Raw genomic sequence first — 22610 nt, 5'->3', positions numbered from 1 at the left:
CGCCTGAATGTAGGGGATTAGTTGATTGGCATCAAACTCCATGCTTGGTATCCAGATGCGAGCCCTCGGCCTTCGTGGAATCTCGCTAGCCGGAATTAGCTTGAGTTTCAAGCCTTCCCAGCTATTCTGGATTTTACCAATCACGTTTGTCAAGAAATGCAGTGAGAATTGGTCATCGCATTTAATGACACGGTAGCCGCGGACTACCTCCACCGAGTCGAAACCTGGTGTTTGGCCCTCCGGGTTCGCCATGACATGGTCAACGACTATGCAAGACAACCGTGCCTCAATCTTCAAGCACAGGTTTGCCGCGGTTGGAAGTTTCGTCCATCAGTGCCATTTGAAGATGGTCCCGTGCCACCTCACTGAATTGTTTGGTAAGTTTGGGAACAACCGCGCCCTGATCTGAGATCTTGTGCTTCTTTGTTGCCCTTTTATTTTCGTCTTGCGAACGGTTACGTTTTTTGGCCTCTGTCTTTCGGGCGGTTTGGAATGCCAGATATTCGTCCACCACCTTTTGACACCTTGCCTTGTCAGCCTCATCTTTGGGGTGAGCTTTACCTTCGGTCTCGTTCTTACGAATCCTGCCAAGGATAGCGAGAGACCTCTGGTAGAGCTTGTACCTCGAGGGACCTTTATTGCCACGCTTTTGCCCCATGGCTTTAGCGGATGTTGTTGGTTGATTTATAGTTGTTGGCGTACTGTGGCCCACAGCTTTGCCCTCAACTGTTTCTTGGCTGGAGGCCAAGAGCTCATCCTCTGAGGGTGACCCCGTCATCCTCAGTTCGTCCTTGCTCGTACGTCTTGTCCAATTGTCTGACTGTTTTTTAAGTGGGTCCGTCCCTTCCTCCTGTCTGTCTGTTTGCTTGTCCTGAAGGTCTGTCCGCATGTTTGGTTTTTTATCAGTCCGTGCTGTCGATGCGTCAGCATGTTTTCCCGTCATTTTTTCCGTTTGTTCCGTGTTTGTTTTCCCGTCATCCGAATTTTTGAGTTTTTGTTTTTTCATTTCAACTGGTTCGTACGGTCACCTGCCCCGCCGAGGGAGCTGCGCATGTCGCCATGCGCGGTGACCAAAGAGGATAGTGGGGAAATATCCGGTCGACCATGGCAGCGCCCCATACCATGGCAAGGCCACCGTTACAACCTGAGGCGGCCTGCTATCAGGAGGGCTCCGTACGAAAACAGCCTTATTTAGTCCCCCGGCTGCCAAACCCACCCAATAGGCACGGGTCGCATCACACCTTGGGTTGAGGGAGTTTTTTTAACGAAGTTTACGACTTCAACCTGTGTGGTTCGCGGGAGACCTACTCTCCTACCTTCCATATCAGGGAGGCGTTCCCCTATCCACCACCTGGGGACGCGCCCTATAGGGATAACAGGTTCCCCCTGTTGTATAAGACAGTCTAATTAATTTGGAAAAATTTAGATATATTCTCTAGCTAACGAGAGACTTTCAAGCCAAAACTTATTCTGGAGATACCCTTTTTGAATTGAATTGTGAGTAATACATCTCACCGTATTGTTTACCATAGATTATATTTAGGCTTCAGTATTAGTAATATATTTGAGTTGTGATTTAAGTGATGAAAAAATTAATAAATAAATAAATATTTTGCCACCAAGCCCATTTTTTCAAAATTCAAAAGGACTTATTTCTTTTTCATAGAATTACATATTGGCTTGTTTGATGGAAGAACGTCATAACTCGAAATTTGAAAAGTTCGGAAAACACGACTTCAAGACACATTTTCATCTAAGGTGCAGTTAACAGACATCGCCCCACAGCATAAAAGAAGAGCTGTAGGTTGTTTCTGCAGAGTTATCTAATTTTTCTTAGTTTGTGGCACTTGCAGCAAATGGGCCATAATTACACATCATATTTTATTTTTGAATAACTTTTGGCTAAATAAAAGAAAAGGATTTTGAGTGATGGAATCTTTATTTTCATTTCCACGTGCTCTATTGCTATTATAAGTTGCAGATGTGTAGTTCACAAATGTAAAATATGGTTGACGTACGATGAAATTAGCAAAAATTAGAAATCTTCCAATAGGGTGATTAATTTTGCGCCACCTTGTTTATGCATATAAGTACGCACATAGTGTACATATTCACACATATTTACATAAAGCTACATAACATTATTTTGAGAACAAGTTCACGCAAGTAAAATCCACAGATTATATAAAATACAATTTTTTTGGTACTCGTACGCTTTTGGGTTGGTTATGGATATTATACACATATACATAAGCAAAAAATGTTGATTGAAGCAAATAGAAGTGCCCCGTTTTCAGGAAAGTGTGCGGCATTCTGCTACGGCAGGCCATTCGCAACGTCCATTTCGCCGACTAAAGTGGTATCCTTCTGGACAAATCAATGTCAAAACTTGGTGGTGCACACAGAAAATAAACCGGCCACAGTCGCCTGGGTAAGGGAACACGGTACCATCTGAACTTGTTGCGCAAATATCTTCTACGTTGCTGTAATCAGTATCGGCTTTTATAATTCCGGTATCTAGGCTAGCTTCTTTAGAATAGTTTATCACTTTCCTTTTATTTGCTGGCATTTCTTGCTTATTGTCGAATGGAATAACACATTGAGCCATCACCGGATCCTGGCATAGGCCTCGTGTTGCATTGAAGTGCAACATGGGAGGACAAGTGCGGCGAAAAGGTCGCTGCAGTATGCACACATAGTATTGTGTGCAGGAGTCCGATTTAGGTAGAATTATACCAGTTAGCTGATTCCTGCAGATTGGGCCTGCACTCAGATCGGCAATTACTTCGTTTGGAGTTTTCGGTTTCGGCAAAGAGGAACGAGTAATTAATCTTGTTGCAGGTACTGCATCCCTGATAAGTGACTTGTTACTGGAACAGGCAGCTTTCAGAGGATGTTCGCAAAGTCCGGTGCGGGCATTAAAATGATAAAAATTGCCGCAAGAGCTAGCAATGGCGTGGCCATCGACGCAAATAAAGAAACCTGTGCAAGAGCCCGCCATGGGTGCTGTGACTCCATTTCGATTACGGCATATTGCGGGAAAACTTTGATCAATCTGCTGCTGCGATGACAAAACAATAAGAAATTTACATACGAAGGCCTCAAATAGAAAATGCATTTGCACTTACATCGACCACCCGGCCCATACTGTATTTGTGCAAGAAAGCCAGACATAGTAAAAATTCAAGTAAACTCTTCATGTCTTTCTCCAAAGTCCAGGTTCCAAATAATATATGTGTGTTGCTTTCCTTTGTGCGCTAGTTTATTTCACGATTTTTAGTATGCAAATAGAAACGTTTGATTGATCTGCGTAACAATGTTTCCCATATTTATAAACTTTTTATTTGCTTATCAAAAGGGCGAAAACTGAAAATAGCATACTCATAATCATATTTTCATCTAAAATTGAGTTGCGAATACTGAATATTTGTTGGACCGCTATGGCATTCCTCATTAAAATTTTGATATGAATTCGCGATACATTACATATATTTACACAAATATGTACCTACATATGAGCCAATATTCTCTTTTAGTATTTGTAGAATATACCATTTTACGCCAATAATTTTCTAGGGAACCAAACTTAAGCTGGGGCAGATACAGGAGGTACAGGAACGAAAGAAACTCTGCTATGTTGATAACAAATGAGTAGCACAAATGTGAATGTATGCTCCTACATACGAGTACATACACGATGTCTACAAGTATTTTTACATTGGTAATTTAAAGCAATCACAATTGTTGGTTTTAATCTCACGGTAGCGATCTATAACTATTTGCAACCACACCTATATTCTTTATTACGTACGTGCGTACATACATACCCGTACTGTGGTTTGTATAACATCTCCATTAGGAAGTGGTGCAAAAATATGTAGAAAATTGGCAGTTTAATGCTCAGTTGCCCCAATTAGATCGACAACATTCATCGCAAGTTTTCAGACATTTCAGGCCTTCAAATCGGGTTATCAAGAATAATAATTATTAATAAATATTCATATTAATGCACTACTGGACACATACTTAACTGCAGATATATTTCAAACTCTCCTAACTGAACTATACTTCAAGAGAAGGATTGCAATTAGGAGGCTGACTGTATGGGAAAATGTGCAACCCAACGGCGAATGCTCGGCTTTTTATGAAAAGGATGAAAAGGGGAGCAGTTTGAAAGGAAAAAAGAATATCCAAGATATTCATAACTCTTGCAGTGAACGAAATTCAATTTGGAGGATCTGAGATTGGCTCACTTATAGGATATTGCAAGCAAAGACATCCTGTTGGAAAGATGGTATTTGGTAGAATTAATCAAAATAAACCAAATAGCGTAATATAAAATAGTAAAAACATGCGGTTCTGCACGTCAGCGTGGAATATCGAACTGTAATTTAGTTATTTTTTTACCTCGCCTTATATGTAGTCGATACAATGCAAAAACGTCCGCTGGATTATATGATATTTTATTTTTATCATTTAAAACTGACTTTTTCCATAGAAATGGCACTGCCGGTATTTAACAGATAATTATAGATAACAATAAAATATTCCGGTACTTTGAAAATGGTAATTATACGCCTCTTATCAGGAAAAAAGTTATAACTAAGCAATAAAAAATCTCTTCAATTTAATGAAAGAAGAAGGACGTCATTTTGCTCAGTCCCAATCAAAACTGTTTTTTTTTTCTTTTTGACCTTGCATATGTTGGATGTTGGCGCATGAAACACCAAATGATAGAAAGTGTTTTTAACAGCGGAAAGAAAAATAGCGGCAGACAACGTCGAACCTCCGAGCGTATATCTGCCAAGAAAAAGCTCCTTATAAAAATTCATCTGCGTTCGGAGGCGGCAGAAAACCATTTGTAGAAAAACAACAAGGTACAAACCACGCTCGGCCAGACAGCCAATAAAGGGCGTAAGCGCCAATTACACAAGATGGCAGCTATCTAATTCTCAAGTGACTGATGTATGACGTTATTTGCAAAAATTATAAATCTTCCGATAGCGTGGTTAATTTTGCGAGCCAGGTTTTATGAATTTTTCTCCCACGTTCTCAAAATCATGGCATGATGGCCTCTTTTGGTCATCATAGTAGTGTTCAGCGCACAAAAATACATCGAAAACACCGCGCGCTATAAATGTACTTTTTTGTTATCTAGAAAAAATTGTATGTGCACGCGAAAGTATAGACTTAATTTAGTAAACCTGTATACTCAGTTTTTCATTTTCTCCTCAATTTAATATCTTCAAGGACCTTAAAGTAAAGCAAGAAGTTCAGGTATGTATTACAACATATACATACATACATACATATATACATTAAACATTTTTTTCTTCAAGATAATTCATTAATCTAGCGCATTCTGAGCGAAGCCAGATATTGGATGAGTCGGGTAGTTACTGGAGGTCAGACTCGAATGCTTGAGTGTGATTCCGAGGTCTGTAAACAAAAGAATTGCCACACCTCGTATGAGTGTTTATCTAGAAAATAGAATTATTGTGATTGATATAAATCAATTCTACATACATATGTATTTATATACATGAATTTTCTAGCCCCGGACAATAACCAATGTGGAGTGGTTGGTGCCAGGTCGATGTGATGCAACAAATCAAAGGAGATGGCAATGCATTGGCCATACACTAAGGAAGAATGTCGACAATGTCGCTAAACAAGCGCTATGCTAGAATCCATTTCAACAAACTGGTGGAGGAATTGGCAGACCACATACCACCTGGCGGCGCTCAACATAAGCTGAAATGAAGTCTCTTGGATTATCGTGAAACCAACTAAGATCCCTGGCACAAAACCATGTTCGTTGGCGAAGAGGAATGGTTGACGCCCTACCTCCCAGTAGGAGCTAAAGATCGCATATATATAAATCTATTACAGAAGGCATTTTGTTGCTAATATAAATTTTATTGCATGAAAAAGTGACATTTTTTGCTCAATATGCTAGAAATAAAAAAACTCATACTTTTAATAAGAGGATTAATAATATTCTGTGCATGAATATGTCTTTGTATATGTGTATCAGCTCATTTGCAATAGCGATCGCAAGCCATTACTTCTGAGTTCCAGTAAAGATCGTTGGCACAGGTATGTACCGTAGCGAAGCCATCGCATTGAATGAATTTATGGCAGTCGTAAGGGTGGCGCACATAATCAACGCCAGGTGTACTACATAAGGCTAATAGGTTGGAGGATTCGGCTTCGTGAATGGGGTTCATTGGGGCAGGTACTAGATTCCCTTTGGCATATGATGGGGGCGTGGCTGCTGTTGGTATTGTATCGTATATGAATGGCGGTTCCGTCCAAATGTGCGCGGTAGTTTCACAGAGGGTATTCTGTGGTGAATCGCAGCGCTCTAGTAATACATTCCAATACTGAAGTGGGGGGCAACGCATCGGCATGCAACTGTAGAATTTATTGCAGTCTGTAGCATCCCTCTTGAATACATTGTTTTCCGATGTTGGAAATGCACCGCTAGCTGTTGGATCAATCGGATAGGAAGGAGTGCCGGCACATTTTGCGACAGTTGGAAAATCGCAGCGATAAGTCAGCGTGCTCCATTGAAGTTCATTTTGACACAACATGGAGTAGGCGTAACCATTTTTACAGCTATAGTACTTTCTGCAGTCGGTGGGGTAAGGCAACTGTATCGGATGCATTGGATCGTCTATCAGTGGGCAGTCGGGATGCCGGAAAGGTTGCTCAAGCTGAACGTAGACAAAGATGAACAAATATTTTTTTATATTGTAGTTTTATTACAAAGCAATTTTATAAATTTAAAACACCCAGGAACATTTTTATGGGATTAATTACACACCATTTCTTTTGAAGCCACAGCTGTCCATATCCATAAACCAATGACTGTCAGGATCTGCAGATTTGCTGTTTTGCTTCGAGCTGTTTTGAAATATCGAAAACCAGGACCAGTTATTCAGTTAGAAAATGTGTGAGCAGTCATAAAATACTCGTAATTTTATGCTTGAAACTTACTCATTGTCATAGCCTTCCAATACGAACGTTGTAATTGCAACTGATAACTTTCTTGTAATCTTCTTCTTATTTATAGTTTTGTCTTGCATCGCAGAAAGGTTTAGTAGAATCGCTTGCACATACAAATACTACAATGTCACTTAGGCATCGGAATGCAGAGTGATTTAACTGATAATCGAACAAGTTTACCTTGAACTCTTCGTACTCGTAAGTGCACAGCTAAGTTATAAGGTAATGGGAAATGGAGGAATCGTATTGATAAATTAATTATTGCTTTAAGTTTAAAACTCAGTGAAATTTATCGCACTGGGGTCTTTAATTCCAAATAAAATTACAATTTTTATAGGACCTTTTTCAAATTAAAATTGGCTGTCCTTTTTGCATTTGGTTCAGCCTACTTAAACACCTACACGTGAACACAAAATGAAACGTAGGAAAGCCTGTAGTGAAGTTGGAATTCTACTAGTAAGTGAAGCTGAAAGTAAACTGCTCATACTACCTCATTCCTCTTTCGCTAGTTTCGCTCCAGCTTAATGTAGCTTTTATCAGAAAACTCTATGGCATTTCAAAGGAATTTTCGGGGAAAAGGTTAAATGAACAAATGCACGTAGAATACAAAAAGAATTAAACAAACATCGATCGTACCCCTGTTGGACTGTCGTTTTGGCAATGTTTTTACAAGATAACTTTATTAAATACTTCTGTTATAGTTCTATGAATAATTAAATACATCTACAAATGTGTATATGCTTTCATTTCTTAAGATATTCAGGTTGTACAATTCATAGTTGCGAAAACTTCGCCTCTTTGAAATGTTTTCATGATCATCTTTCGCCTAAAATTATACTAGGAAATCCAATCACTTAGTAAAAATTTGCACTAAATACCATTGCATTGTTCATTTGTTTTATCTTGCGAAAGAAAGAAAAAAGTTTTTACGTACTATTAGGGTCATCCTGTATATATTGGCGTTGCGCAGAATTCTCAAGCAAGAAAACAAATGGTAAAAGACCTGCTGTCTTGCAGAAAATAAGTACTAAAGTCGAGGTACCTTATCGAAGATTTGTTCTTCTGATTTGATTTGGTACATATTTAAAATTATTTAGTTACTTTTAACTTATTTATATTACAATGGACACCCAAGGTGGCGTTTATATTTGGGTATTTGAGATAGGAAGGTGTCCTTAGTGATCAAGTGTTGCCTATTTGATCTAACTGTGGGCAAACGGGGATATTAGCAGAATAAAAAATTAGCATAATGCTACATATATTTCTTTTTGATTGGCGTTGTAAGCGTCTAAGCGATTTCGCCTAGTAGTCGTACTAACCGATGTTAAATAGAAAAACAAGTACAGCCAAGTTCTTTCCACTTGGCTTATCTAATGCATATTGGAGGAGGTTCCCCTCCTTTCTCTCTCAAGACTAGCAAGTACCACATTAAATTCTTTCCTCGCGGTTTTACCCTCATTTTACAACACAATCTATTCAGCCAAGCAACTCGATCTTTATTGTAGATCTGATATAACTCATCAACGGGTGTAGTCAACGCGCAAAGACCCATACATATTTAACCGAATATTTATCCCCAATACTACCCTCCGCGGCCGCCGTAACCGAATGGGTTGGTGCGTGACTACCGTTCGGAAGTGTGTACCAAAATAACAGTTTTTTCTAATAGCCGTCGCCTCTCGGTAGGCCATGGCAAACCTCCGAGTAAATTTCTGTCCTGAAAAAGCTCCTCTTCCGTTCGGAGTCAGCTTAAAACTGTATACCCAGAGACCATTTGTGGAAAACGTCAAGACGCCCAACTCAAATAGGAAGTGGAGCTCGGCCAAACACCCAAAAAGGCAGTAAGCGCCAATTATATACATATACATAAGTATATATTACATTGCAAAGGCCGTCTCATTCAATACTGCTATCACCCAAACGTGCGTGCCATTCAATAGTCCGGCTTGACGAGAAACTTATAAAATGCTAATTTTGGTGGAGGATTTTACTGCTCAGTTACCTACTCGATACCAAGTAGCGCTCGTTGGTAAAAGAGATCCTACATTTGGTTTCAGAGCTGACATTATTAACAGTATTTAAGCTGGGTAGTCGCCTTGTCGAATGGATCCAAAGAACAATGTTGGAATTATCAGGTGTGTCTTAAAGTTAAAGCAGCTCATTGACGGTACGGTTTAGACTTTCACGCAAAACGCTTGATAGATTATTCTTCTTATTAGAGGACTGATTCCGCGAAATTTATGTAGATCGAACTACCACTGACGACTATTTGAATTAATAATAATTGCTAATATAGATTGCTAGCCTCAGGTAGTTTGGGGCGTTCGAAGGAGTTGCAAAGGTTAACAAATTCGGTGGGTATCCTTACCAGGCATCGCCCGTTAGGTATCCATGCGGTGAGACTTGGGATTGATTCAAGTCCTTTCTGCAGAAGCTACTCAGTATCGAAGAAGCGCGCTCCCAAGTATCGCATTATGTTTTTAATTCCCGTTTTCAGGTTCAAAACTTTACTTTAACTTAATAAAATTATTTTGTCAATGTAAAATACGCCTCAGAATAATTCATTCATAATTGAATAAGAGGAAAACAAAAATCAGTGTCAAGTGCACGTTAAGGTGTGGCCACCATATTGACACCCAATCACATATACATATGCACATGTACAGTTTATCTTCCTCAGAAAAACTGCAAAGTTAGAAATCAATTAAGAAACACCTGTACGAACATGATCTTAAGTTAGATAAAATTGGAAACAAGTAAAATTACTGTAGCAACAAGACGTACAAACCGTAAAAAATGTGTATTGAAATGCTTAAGGCTATCAGAAAAATTAAGTATAAAACGGAGGAAAAATGAATTTATTGACGCAGAGTCTAGTTTCAGTACTTGCCGTGGATCTGTTATTGCACTTCTATACACACAAAAAGGCAAACGAATATAAGGGCGAAGGGAAATAAGGACATTGGAAACTATAACGAAAATTTGTAGCTACTACAATGAAAGGTAAGGACTATTTCTTAAGAAGTCTTCTATAAATGTATACATCAACAATGTACGCACATACATACGTACTTATGTATACATACTTAAATAGCACTCGCACATATAATAGAAATTCAAATAATTTTATATCTTTCTACGAATTCGTAGTTACTCTGCTCGCTGTAGTTGCGCTGACGACACTCGCACTCTGCAGTGGCGCAGATCCGGAGTGTAAGTACCGTAAAATTCGGAAACTGGCACTTCACTGGGCCGATCCTACTGACTGTACTCGTTACTATCGTTGTACGAATAAAAGCGTCAAGCGCGAGGTAATTTGTGCGGAAGGCAAGGCCTACAATGCGAAAATAGGGAAATGCTCAACTAATAAGAGTGGCTTGTGTAAACTGACATTAGCGGCGCCCTTGGAGGGGGTGAGTTTCATAATGCTGCAGAAATTTGTCTATCAGCAGGCTTACAAATTCTAAATATTATACAAATGCCTCATTCTTTTTAGGTTGTCAATCCATGCGCTGATGAGGTCTCTGGTGTTTATATGGCTCAAACAGGATACTGTCGTAACTTTTACATTTGTAACAATAATGAAGCCTATCCACAGGTATGCGACGCTGGTAGTCTCTTTAATACTACAACGGGTAATTGTATACCAGATACTGCATCCGAATGCTGGCAAAATAAGTGTATTGGTGAAACTAACGGTACCTATCTACCCGACGCGGCTTCATGTACTTCCTTCTATGTATGTGCGGGAGGAGAAGCAACTGCACAAGTTTGCAACAGCGGTAGTTACTTTAATAGCTCCAGTAGAGTTTGCCAACCTGATCCAAGTGGGGAGTATTGTTGGGAGAATGTGTGTGTTGGAAAGAAAGATGGCGATTATGTTAAAGATATAAATGATTGCTATAGTTATTATGTGTGTGCTGTAGAAAAACCAGTTCAGCAATATTGCCCGGAAGGAAGCTACTTCAATTGGCTTGAAAATGTATGCTTACCTGGTAAGTGCCCATCAGATGAAAGTTCAACAGAAAGCCCAACCACAGCAACTACAATCTCATCGACCGAATGCAGTGAAGAAAGCACAGAATCTTCTTCATCAACAGAATGCTCAACCACAGCAACTACAATCTCATCGACCGAATGCAGTGAAGAAAGCACAGAATCTTCTAGTACATCAACGGAATGCTCAACCACAGCAACTACAATCTCATCGACCGAGTGCAGGGAAGAAAGTACAGAGTCTTCTTCATCAACAGAAAGCACCGAAGTCACAACATCTGAAAGCACTGCATGCCCTGAAGTCACAACACCTGCTCCCGAAGCGGACTGCTCTTGCCCTGGCGGTTACAAGGAAGGTGAACTAGTGCCTTTCCCAAACTATCCTGAGAATTGTGACAAGTACTATGTGTGTTTTGATGGAAAGCTCCAGGAAAGAGAATGCGGCACAGGCAATAGCTTTAATAGCAGCCTGGGTGTGTGTGTACGGGACACCGATAATATCTGCTGGCCAGCTGATTGCAATAATCAAGTTGAAGACACCATGGTTTACCGAAGTAGGCGGAGTATTGTCGTAGACGTAGCGGATGAGACATCTGATACGAGGTCCGTGCTTCACGCATTGGGCAGCCCTAATTGCTTAGGTTTGTATGCGGAAGGGGAAGTAGTAACGCATCCAAAGGACTGCCGTAAATATCTAATTTGTGCTAGCGGTGAAATGATATCCAGAGATTGTGGTCTGGATAACTACTTTGATCCAAATACTCTTACATGTAGTATTGACACTCAACAAGCTTGCGATTCAAACGGCAATTATAACCGTGCAAATTATGAAGAATCTACTGATGCGGAATCAAATTGCTCATGCCCCGGTGGTTATAAGGATGGTGAATTAGTGCCTTTCCCAAATTATCCTCAGAATTGTGATAAATACTACGAATGCTCTAATGGTAAGCTCCAAGAAAAGGAGTGCGGTGTAGGAAACCTCTTCAATAGCATTCTGGGTGTGTGTGTACCCGACACAGATCATATCTGCTGGCCAACCGAAAGCACTGAGTGCCCCGACGCCACAACACCTGCTACCACTACTACTACAGCAGATTGTACATGCCCCGGTGGTTATAAAGAAGGCGAATTGCTGCCGTTCCCTAACTATCCTGAAAACTGCGCTAAATATTATATTTGCTCTAGCGGTAGGCTTCAAGAGCGTGATTGCGGAATAGGCAATCGTTTTGATAATAAACTCGGAGTTTGTGTAGTCGATACCGATAATACCTGCTGGCCAAACGTTTGCAAAGATCAGCCTGATGGCACAGCTTTGGCGGACCCCACCAATTGTACTTCTTTTTACCTATGTGAAGGAGGTCAAGGAGAGGTATACGAATGCCCTAACGAAAAATGGTTTAATCCGAATCAGCAAATTTGCATGCCAGATTTTAATGCAACCTGCATAAATCCCTGCAAAGATACCACAGGAATTACTTTCTTACCAAATCCTGATTGCTCCAAGTACTTCCTTTGTAATGATGGCCGACCGTATGTCGAAACATGTCCTCAAGGCGGATTTGACATAAACTTGGGTAAATGCCACGGAGATGCTGTTTGCGAATCTACTTTATGCTTGGGTAAAGATGATGGATTTACATGGCCTGTGGCAGGCAATGATACCAAATTTTATGTATGCCTCGGTGGTGTAGCACAAATCAACGAATGTAGTCCCGGAAGCATTTACAAAACTTCTGTTGGAGTGTGCTTGGAGCAGCCAAGTGTAAGTCAATGAGACTCCATACATTTGCATACATTTTTCTATTATTCTTTTATTTTTATTGCAGCCCCAATGTGATCAAAATAAATGCAATTCTTCTACAACTGACTATAACGCCTTTGCACCATTGAATGGTACCGATGATACAGCATTTTGTATGTGCCGTGATGGCGAAGCTTTCTTGCACCACTGTGCAGATAATTACACTTTCCGCGCAGATCTCGGAATATGTTATTCGGTAAGGAGAACAAAGAAGATGAAATGCCATATATTATTTTATTGCTCTGTTTTATTTATTTTAAGAATGCTCCTTGCGACCCGGATTTATGTGACGTTTTTCCTGAGAATACTCGATCTCCGAATCGCAATGATACACACAGCTTCTGTTTGTGTGTGAGCAAGCAGCAAGTAATCGTTGACTGCCCCAACAACCAAACTTATAATCCAGTTTCACGGCTATGCCAAACACAGGATGTTAGTTATAAAGCGTTTTGGTGTAATCTGAAAACGAATTAATTGTTAATTTCTTAATCTGTATGCAGGATAAGTGTTCCGCCACTTTTTGCCTTTCGGCTCCGGAGTATTCTATCTTCCCAGCTTTGAACAATGATACCAATGGTTTCTGCATGTGTATTGATTCGAGTGCTGTTTATAAATTATGCGAAGGAGGCAAGAAATTCAATGTGACGAAAGAAATATGCCTATCAGAGACTGAAGATGCTTGTAATGACGCTCTTTGTGCGGGTAATGCCGGTTTGATCTTTGGAGCTGTCGGTGATTCACACTCTTTCTGCTATTGTGTCACGGATGGAGTGGCAAGTAAAAGGAGCTGCCCAAACTCAGAGACATTCAATGATACTTTGCTGATATGCCAGGCGGTGAGCAAAAACAAAAAATTTCATAATTTACTTCGCTAAAAATGTAAGCCTCATGAATTATTGGGTTTTATGTATATTTCTCTCAGGTGGGTTGCGATGGGCAAGTTTGTCTGACGAATCCTACCAGACCCTTCCCGGCATTCAATGAACCATATTCTTACTGCACTTGCACAAGCAATGATCCGAACTCTGTAACCAAACACAATTGTAGCAATGGAACTCGTTTCAATACGTACGACCTTACGTGCAAAGAAGTAAGATTTTAATATTAAGAAAGCCAATTTCAACTGACTCAATGCATTGTCCATCGTTAACAGGATCCTTGCGATAAGTCCTTCTGCTCCAATGTATCCAATGACGGCATCCCTTATCCAGCCAACAATTTCCCTCAAGGATTTTGCATATGTAATGATGGAGTCCCAGAACTGTATAATTGTTCGAATGGCTCTATATTCAATTCAACTATCGAAGCATGTATATCGCCCACCCAGGTAAGAGAATTCAAACAGCAAACATATTATTGTCTTAATTTGTTTATTTTGGTTTTAATTTCTCCAGCTGCAATGTGATCTGTCCAAATGTGCTAATGCGACCACAGAATATACGTATCCCGTCGCAGCCAAGAATGATTCTCATGGTTTTTGCTATTGCTTCTCGGCGACTGAAGTCGAATTCTTCACCTGTCCAGGCAGTGCTTTATTCGACCCCATTCGTGAAATTTGTGATGTGAGTGCAAGTAATTGCACTTGTCCAGGTGACTACAAAGAAGGGCAACTGTTGCCGAACCCAACGAATTGCCGACTTTACTATGTCTGCAGTCATGGCCGCCTTCAAGAGCTTGATTGTGGAGCTGGGAAGTATTTCAATAAACTTTCTGCAGAATGTCAAGTAGACACAGCTGGTGCTTGTGTGGAAAAACCAGATTGTACCTGTGTAGGCGCTTATCGCGAAGGCGAATTCGTACCTCATCATACCAGCAATCAACTCTATTATATCTGCTACAATTCGAAATTGATGGAGGGCGATTGCGGTGCAGGAAATTTCTTCGACAAAGATAGTCTTTCCTGTCAGTCGCTGGACAGAAGGCGGAGGCAAATGCGCTCAGAAGTTATGCCGGACTATGATGTAAGAGCTTTTAAGTTTTTAAAAAATGTATTTAAAAAATTGACTCAACTTTAAACTGGCCAAGGCTTGTCTCTTTAAAACTACAACAATGTATATTAAAAAATTATCCACCCATGCATAAATACGTGTTATTCAAATACAATATTAAGTTATCGTAACATAGTTTAGAAAATCCGCTTGTTTAACAATCATGATAATTCATAAAATTGCCTCTCTTTAACAGTGAGATCCTTCAAATACATGCGACCATGCAAATAAAAATGTTGTTCTATAGCAAAATTCAAAATTTGGTATTTTTATTCCGAAGTAATTAAAAAATGTATGTATGTACAAAGAAGCTACATTTGATATACATACGATAAATTGGCAAAGTGCATTGCAATCGTATCTAAGATGATGCATTGATTTAGTATTTAATGACAGTAATACGTGAATAATAACTCTTTACGTTACCCTGATATTATTGAGAAATACCTATAAAGTCAGTATTGTAAAGCTTCAGCTGCTTTATACGAGTATAGAGGTATACTAAAGTAATGATAAAATAGTTTTTTCAGGGACAAGCCCTATTTAAACATATAAACGCTGAATAATTATATTTCCTCTATCCCTATTTCGTAGAGAATTTGTATGGAAAACGATAAACAGTCTGTTCCCTCCAACTGCTCGCAATATGAAATATGTATTGACTCCATTTGGATTCGGCTAAGCTGCCCTGATGAACGTTACTATAATCTTGAACAGCGCAAATGCATGGAACCACGTGATGACATGACTTGCACTTATGCGCGCGTGAAAAACCTTCCAGTCTGTAGTGCAGCAATGGAACAACGAACGGTGCCTGGAAAGGAATCAAACTGTGCCCAATACTATCGCTGCAACCATGGAAAGTGGCGTTTAAAAACTTGCCCCAAGCAACATTTCTACTCGACACGTTTGAAAACCTGTATTCCAAGTGCGCATGACGACGCGTGTGTGGCACGAAATGAATCGAAAATTGATATTGAGGTGGGAGAGAATTTCAGCACGTCCCCTTCAAAATGCCGTCACATGACCGTGCGCCACTTTGAACAAAATTGTGCAATGTATCTTATGTGCCTGGAAGGTAAATGGTGGCACCAGTACTGTCCGCTTGGTATGTATTATAACCGCACCCACAACTATTGTATGCCTAATATAAACGGGCAATGCGATACTGCGTCTAACGCAGCGATTTCTGCGAGTTTACTGCACGAGTATTCCGTTCAGTCTTGCGATACACATGGCGCTCTGCGACCTTCGGCTCTGTCATGCGATCATTACTATGAGTGCCAAGCAGGCTATTGGGAGTTGAAAAAATGTGCACCGCATGAATATTTCAACGCTACTGAGAATATGTGTCTATCGGATAAAGGAGGCGTTTGCGCTCAACTCCACACGTATAACTCCTACGAGGGCAAGCGACGCGAGTTCCCATTCAACTGCACAGCATATGAGATATGTATTGGCGGTGAATGGAAACGGGCTAGTTGCAATCATTCTTGGATGTTCGATAATATATTGCATATATGTGTTCCCAATGACGGAAGCTGCGCTGAGAATGGGTTGCGCAGGGCTTGTGTCGCGGGAGAGACAAAAGCCCATCCGTCATCTGAAAATTGCACTCAATTTTTTTACTGCCTCCAAGACAGCTGGAAAGAAGGCACTTGTTTGAAAGGCCACACATATGCAAAGGAGCTAGGTGAGTGCGTGCCACACAGTGCATATGACAAATGCCAACCTTTGTTTATAAAAGAAAATGTAAAAATTGCTCTGGGCCAAGATTTAGGCGATCAGAAGGGATTTGGAAGTAACCGAAGTGATCTTTGCCTTGAACGTGAAGATGGAAGTGCTGTGCCCCATCCGGAGAGTTGTCTTCATTTTTTTGTTTGTCTCGCAAAGGTGGCAAGAAATAAGCAGAAATGTGTTCGTGGAAGCTTTTTCGATGCTAAACTTGGCTACTGCCGTCCAAACGACGGCAGCTGTCTGGTACCTCTAGGTGGTATATGTGCGAATGCTAGCGATGGAGCATACGTTCCACATCCGGAAGATTGTCGAGGTTATTACCACTGCTCCACTTTGAATGGTACCGAATTGCTCCATTGCCCGGAGGGAGAGTATTATCACAATGCTACGAGTCAATGTCGGATCGATCAGGGTGAATGCCGGGCCAAGGCGCAAGAGTTTGGAAAATGCACTGGCGTCGAGCATGGAAAGCGTTTGCCTCATGAACGTTACTGCAACATATATTACGCCTGTGTACGTGGATTGGCTATACCAGTGGCGTGTCCAGCCGACCATCAGTTCAGCGCGGCTGTTGGTAACTGCATATTTGATGAAATACTCATGTGTGAAAATGTCACTCTATCAAAGGTTTTAAGCAACGTCACAATAAGCTACAGCTGTGGTAATCTTACTGATGGCATTCATTTACCCGATATCAGAGATTGCACGAAATATTATGTCTGTTCAGCGGGGACGGCGTTAACGAAAACTTGTCCAACTGGCGCCTTCTTCGATGCTGAACAGCGACTTTGTGTGCCAGATGATGGCTCATGCCCATATATCGTAAAATATCAACCTAATCAACAATCTACACCTCCAGATCCCGCCGTGTGTGAAGGAGAGCATGGCCTTATGCTCCCCGATCCGGTGAACTGTAATGAGTTTTACGTTTGCATTAATGGAAAGCTGCGTCATGAGCGATGTAATATCAGCTATTTTTTTAGTACGTCTAGAAATGAGTGCCAACCTTATGAGACAAATATTGGAAACATAACAGAAGAGGCAGCGGTGAGTAACGACTCAAACCAAATGAAGAAAGTTCAAAATGTATTACAGTGCATTGATAAGCCTACAAACTATACTAAACTATGCTCGAAAATTCCTCGAGGTACTTCAATCGCTGAACAGAGTGACTGTCGACGCTACATTAATTGCAACGACGCCGGCGAGCCAGTCCCACAACGTTGTCGCAATGGAGAGAGTTATGATAGCTTATTCGGTTTTTGCCGACAAAATGATGGCACTTGCTTGTTGGAGAATGGACAGCGAGTGGGAGAGTGCAAAGGGTTCCATGGGCAACAAGTACGTGATGTGGACAACTGCCGTGGCTACTTTGTGTGTATTAATGGTCAGAAAATAGTCGGCGAATGTAGCGAAAACGAGTACTTCGACAAGGTCCTGTCCGCATGTCTGGATGATGTGAATAATCAGTGCGGTATAGTCTCCGCCCAATCAACGGAATCACAAGTGGTGGTAAAGGCAACTATAGAGCACTGTTAAAATTGCCAAACGAGTAAATTTTATATTTCTTTTCTGCTTCAGTCCTGCGTTGGCCTCAGTGATTCCACACTTTACCCGTACACACCCGACAACTGCCGCTCCTACTTTCAATGCGTGCATGGCAAACCAAATGTTCACGAATGCGCTGATGGACTATATTTCAATGCGTCTATTACACGCTGTGTGAAGGACATTACAGAATGCGCTATGCCCACAGCAAGTTTGAAGCGGGCGCCGGAATTAGACAACCACAAAGTGAATGTAAGTTCCACTTATTTTGTTGTTTTACCTAATACACATTCGCTAAAATTTGTTTATAGATTTGTGAGAAGGCAAAACCAGGTGAACGCTATGCCAATATAAATGATCACTGTCATTCTTCTTATGTTTGTGGAGAAGATGGCTCCATAGCTTACACTACTTGCCCCGCAGGCGAACTATACAATGACGAAAGTGGTATATGTGAGATTGCAATAAATGTTATTTGCAAAATTTAATAAACGAAATTGATGATTAGTTCAGCATTATTTGACTTGATGAAATTATTTTTCAAATAAAAGTATTGTGTGTAAGTATATTAACAAACAATCGAACAAACTAAGCCCCCTTCAATCTGCGGATACGTTTGTATGATAGGTACATATATGAGTATTCACAAATATAAATAATGTAAATATTTTGTGTTTAAAACACAATGATACAGTAGGTGGTTTTTCGCAACCCATTTTTCTTCTTAATAAAAAATCAAAAACTCGGGTCACTTCCCTACAAATCAGATCATCTGGTAAGCGCAGAACTCCGCACCATTCGTTTAAAGTGTATAACGTTTTAGTCTGAAGTCTGAAGTCTGAAGTTTCCACCACAATAAAATTGCTGATGCAGAATAGACATTGAGAAGAGTGAACGCCAGCTGTTTAGCCTTCATTTTCGAATGCTGTCCCTCTCTTCCTCTTCTTCTTAATTGCCGCGATAACTGCTTACGCGATTTTGGTCGAATTTAACAAAGCGTACCAGTCGGGCTAACCGGCGCCAGTTGGGCACACCAAGGAAAGCCAAGTCCTTCTCCACCTGTTCTTTCCAACGCAGGGGAGGCCTTCCTCTTCCTCTGCTACCACCAGCTGGTATCGGACGACATGACCCAGCCAACGTAGCCGCTGGATCTTTATTCGCTGCGCTATGTCTATGTCATCGTAAAGCTCATACAGCTCATCGTTCCATCGCCTGCGATATTCGCTGTTGCCAACGTGCAAAGGTCCAAAAATCTTCCGCAGAATCTTTCTCTCAAACACTCCAAGCGCCACTTCATCGGATGTTGACATCGTCCACGCTTCTGCGGCATACGTTAGGACGGGCATGATGAGAGCGAGAGTGTTAGTTTTGTTTGTCGAGAGAGGACTTTGCTACTCAATTGCTTACTTAGTCCAAAGTAGCAGTCCCTCTCACTTCTGTAAATTATGCAATATACACATAGCCCTCGCATAAGAGTAGGGTTTTAGCTTTATTAGAAAATCTCGAATGTAATCAAAGAGTGACGATTTTTTGTGAAATTTCACATGAAATTTTAAAAACCACTTATTGAACCCTGAAGTTGGCCATTGGTTTAATCGTTTCCCAATTGGCCGGGAAGATGTTGAAGATGATTCACGTCTGATACACGACCTTTCTGGGATGACGTTATAGAGAATATTTGTAATCTGGTTCGACCGTTGGATAACTACTCGTTCGATGAATAATTCTGTAGACCAATTCCTAATAAAGCGTGTGGCAGATTTTACATATGTACGTACATATTTTAACATACAAGAAGTGTGTTCCTAGCGCTGCCTGCAATGGTGCCTAAAACGACGTGTCTGCTCATTTCGCATTATCTGCCAATAGGTTTCTAGCCAAGAGCATCCGATGCATTAAGTTATATAGAAGATTCAGATGGACCATTGTAGGAAAAGAAGAGGGATAATAAAGAATGGAGCAATAAAAGTTTTGTACAGGATGCGTACGGTATTTGAGACAGCTTGAGAGTAAAACTAATTACACTGTGCGACAGTGATTTTATACTTTTATGGAGACCTAGTAAAACTTGTAGGTATAGTAAAACTAAGAAAAATGGTATAGGAGAAATTTCCAATACACCCTCAAAATCTCGTTTATGGCCATAAAACCGTTTTTCAGTAGGTTGATGTGAAGAATCACTCCTAACTTCGCCAATTTCCATCCGATTTCGAATTTGTTTTTTTAGTTCGAAAGAACAAAAACAAGCCTTTTTGACAGTGTGTTGACAATTTTTCTGAAATGACAACTGACGAGACTGTAGGCGGAAGTATTTGGAATTATTTTATTTTTTCTCTATTTTTTCAACTTTGACATAATTTTTACGATATTATCCGATATTGAGGATTTTTTTTAGTACACTACTGTTATAGTAAATTTAATTCTGCGTCGAATGAGCTATATTTGACTGTAATTGAATTAAAATTAATAGAGTTGTGTGAATTTTAAGATTTTATTTTTTTTTTTTACTAATTTGGTATGTAGGTATAACTTTACGCAAAATGGGAATAAGGACGTGTTTTGATGCGTTATTATAGATACGTAATATTTATTGGAGTATATATGTATACATAAGAGTACACTGTACTGCATACAACAGAACTGGTTAGAACTTACGAAAATATCTGACATATTATAGCACTTTTTTTTTCAATGGAAATATGAAAAAGGTCCCAAGTGTACCAAAGTTCACACTGTACATTGATTAACAAAAGAAGTTTGTTATTATAATTTAACCCTTTTAAAACGTCAAAGTTTTATTGTTTGTTTCATTGAAATTCAAGAGGTTAAAATCAAAACGTTGCCAGAAAAGTCGAATTTCTCAATATTCTCCGATGATGTAGCATCATCAACCTTATCATAAACCAGATGATTGTTAATTTTATAAAACGAACGTAAACGGTCATCATTATAAAGCTCGAAAGCACATAAAGTATGCTGATGTTGCAACTGTTAAGAACGATATGATTGACGATATGATTGACTCAACTGCAGGAACTGAAGGAAGTTCAACTCATTGCTGATGATGATCAAACTGATAACAATAAACCTGATGATGAAGAGTACTTTCCGTCTGGTTCTAAGTCTTCAGAACGAGACATTGTATCAAATTCAGATTTTCAGGACCTTTCTCGTGATTTACTTCTATCGGGAAGACAATCTGAAACGCTCGCTTCTCGATTTAAACAATGGAATTTAGTTGATGACGACTTCAGATGAATGATGATGATCGAATTTCTTACAGAGAAGTATTCAAAACTGATGAAGAGAATGACAAATGTACCGTACCATACTAAACTCCAAAGGGCCGTTTCCAATGCATTTTTAAGTTTGGAACCAGTTTCGTTGTGTACTGCACCGTACCATACCGTACAGTGCTGCACTGCACAATACTCCAATAAATATTATGTGTTTATAATGACACTTGTTATCATTTTCATGCTTCGATGCCTACATACCAAATTAATGAAAAAAAAAAATAAAATCTTAAAACTCACACAACTCTATTAAATTTAATTCAATTAAAGTCAAATATAGCTCATTCGACGCAGAATTAAATTTACTATAACAGTAGTGTACTAAAAAAAATCCTCAATATCGGATAATATCGTAAAAATTATGTCAAAGTTGAAAAAATAGAGAAAAAATAAAAAAAATCCAAATACTTCCGCCTACAGTCTCGTCAGTTGTCATTTCAGAAAAATTTTCAACACACTGTCAAAAAGGCTTGTTTTTGTTCTTTCGAACTAAAAAAACAAATTCGAAATCGGTTGGAAATTGGCGAAGTTAGGAGTGATTTTTCACAACCTACTGAAAAACGGTTTTATGGCCATAAAATGAGATTTTGAGGGTGTATTGGAAATTTCTCCTATACCATTTTGTTTAGTTTTTCTATAGCCACAAGTTGTGCTAGGTCTCCATAAAAGTATATTTAATTTTTTTTTTTTTGTCACACAGTGTTAGTTTTTATTTTCAACAAAATTTAAACTTCATAAATTTTTTACAGAAAATTAACTTATTATGTAGTTGGCCGCCGTAGCCGAATGGGTTGGTGCGAGACTACCATTCGGAGCACGTAGATTCGAATTTCCGTGAAACACTAGTATGAAAAAAACCATTTTTCTAATACCGGTCGCCCCTCCTCATAAAAAATATTTGCCGTTTGGAGTTGGCTTAAAACTGTAAGTCCCTCCATTTGTAGAATAGCATTAAGACGCACACCATAAATAGAAGGAGCTCGGTTAAACACCCCAAAAGGGTGTAAGCGCCAATTATGTATGTATGTGTACTTATATATAAGTACATAAAATCATTCAATAAAACTTGCGAGAATAAGTAGTGTTATGAAGATGCTTATTGGTTTCACGCTCAATTAGACCCTATATGTAGTAATTCAGTGGATTAAAGTCTTAGAAGCTAGGCGGCCATAATTTCGGAGTGCCAATCTTGTGTCGCCATCGCTTTGTGTAAACTATCAATTGAGGCTT

General features: G+C 39.7%; 3 protein-coding genes across 4 annotated transcripts in view; 1 reads left to right on the top strand and 2 right to left on the bottom strand.

Annotated features, from left to right (window-relative positions):
• LOC128861972 (uncharacterized) overlaps positions 1–18607 on the top strand; it is a 31384-nt gene extending 12777 nt beyond the window's left edge. The window contains exons 3-13 of the mRNA XM_054100347.1: positions 10162–10424; positions 10508–12772; positions 12837–13007; positions 13073–13243; positions 13312–13647; positions 13734–13901; positions 13965–14138; positions 14206–14772; positions 15394–18048; positions 18118–18336; positions 18396–18607. Of these exons, the coding sequence (XP_053956322.1) occupies positions 10162–10424; positions 10508–12772; positions 12837–13007; positions 13073–13243; positions 13312–13647; positions 13734–13901; positions 13965–14138; positions 14206–14772; positions 15394–18048; positions 18118–18336; positions 18396–18572 (7166 nt within the window). The 3' untranslated portion in view covers positions 18573–18607. The remainder of the gene's footprint in view (positions 1–10161; positions 10425–10507; positions 12773–12836; positions 13008–13072; positions 13244–13311; positions 13648–13733; positions 13902–13964; positions 14139–14205; positions 14773–15393; positions 18049–18117; positions 18337–18395) is intronic.
• On the bottom strand, positions 1938–3454 carry LOC128860767 (probable chitinase 10). 2 transcript variants are annotated; one of them, XM_054098494.1, is made up of 2 exons: positions 3129–3454; positions 1938–3058 (listed from the first exon to the last, which is right to left on the bottom strand). In XM_054098494.1, the coding sequence occupies exons 1-2, from the start codon at positions 3198–3200 to the stop codon at positions 2294–2296; spliced, it is 837 nt and encodes a 278-aa protein (XP_053954469.1). In that variant the 5' UTR covers positions 3201–3454; the 3' UTR covers positions 1938–2293. The 2 variants fall into 2 exon arrangements, with proteins under 2 accessions (XP_053954469.1, XP_053954468.1); XM_054098493.1 differs by having other exon boundaries at positions 1938–3061; positions 3129–3451.
• Positions 5909–7034, bottom strand: LOC128860768 (peritrophin-1-like). The gene is made up of 3 exons (XM_054098496.1): positions 7003–7034; positions 6830–6909; positions 5909–6719 (listed from the first exon to the last, which is right to left on the bottom strand). The coding sequence occupies exons 1-3, from the start codon at positions 7010–7012 to the stop codon at positions 6039–6041; spliced, it is 771 nt and encodes a 256-aa protein (XP_053954471.1). The 5' UTR covers positions 7013–7034; the 3' UTR covers positions 5909–6038.
• Positions 18608–22610: the final 4003 nt, after the last annotated feature.

The sequence above is a fragment of the Anastrepha ludens genome, chromosome 4, assembly GCF_028408465.1.
Source record: "Anastrepha ludens isolate Willacy chromosome 4, idAnaLude1.1, whole genome shotgun sequence".
NCBI lineage: Eukaryota > Metazoa > Arthropoda > Insecta > Diptera > Tephritidae > Anastrepha > Anastrepha ludens.
This window is presented reverse-complemented; position numbering and strand designations above follow the sequence as displayed.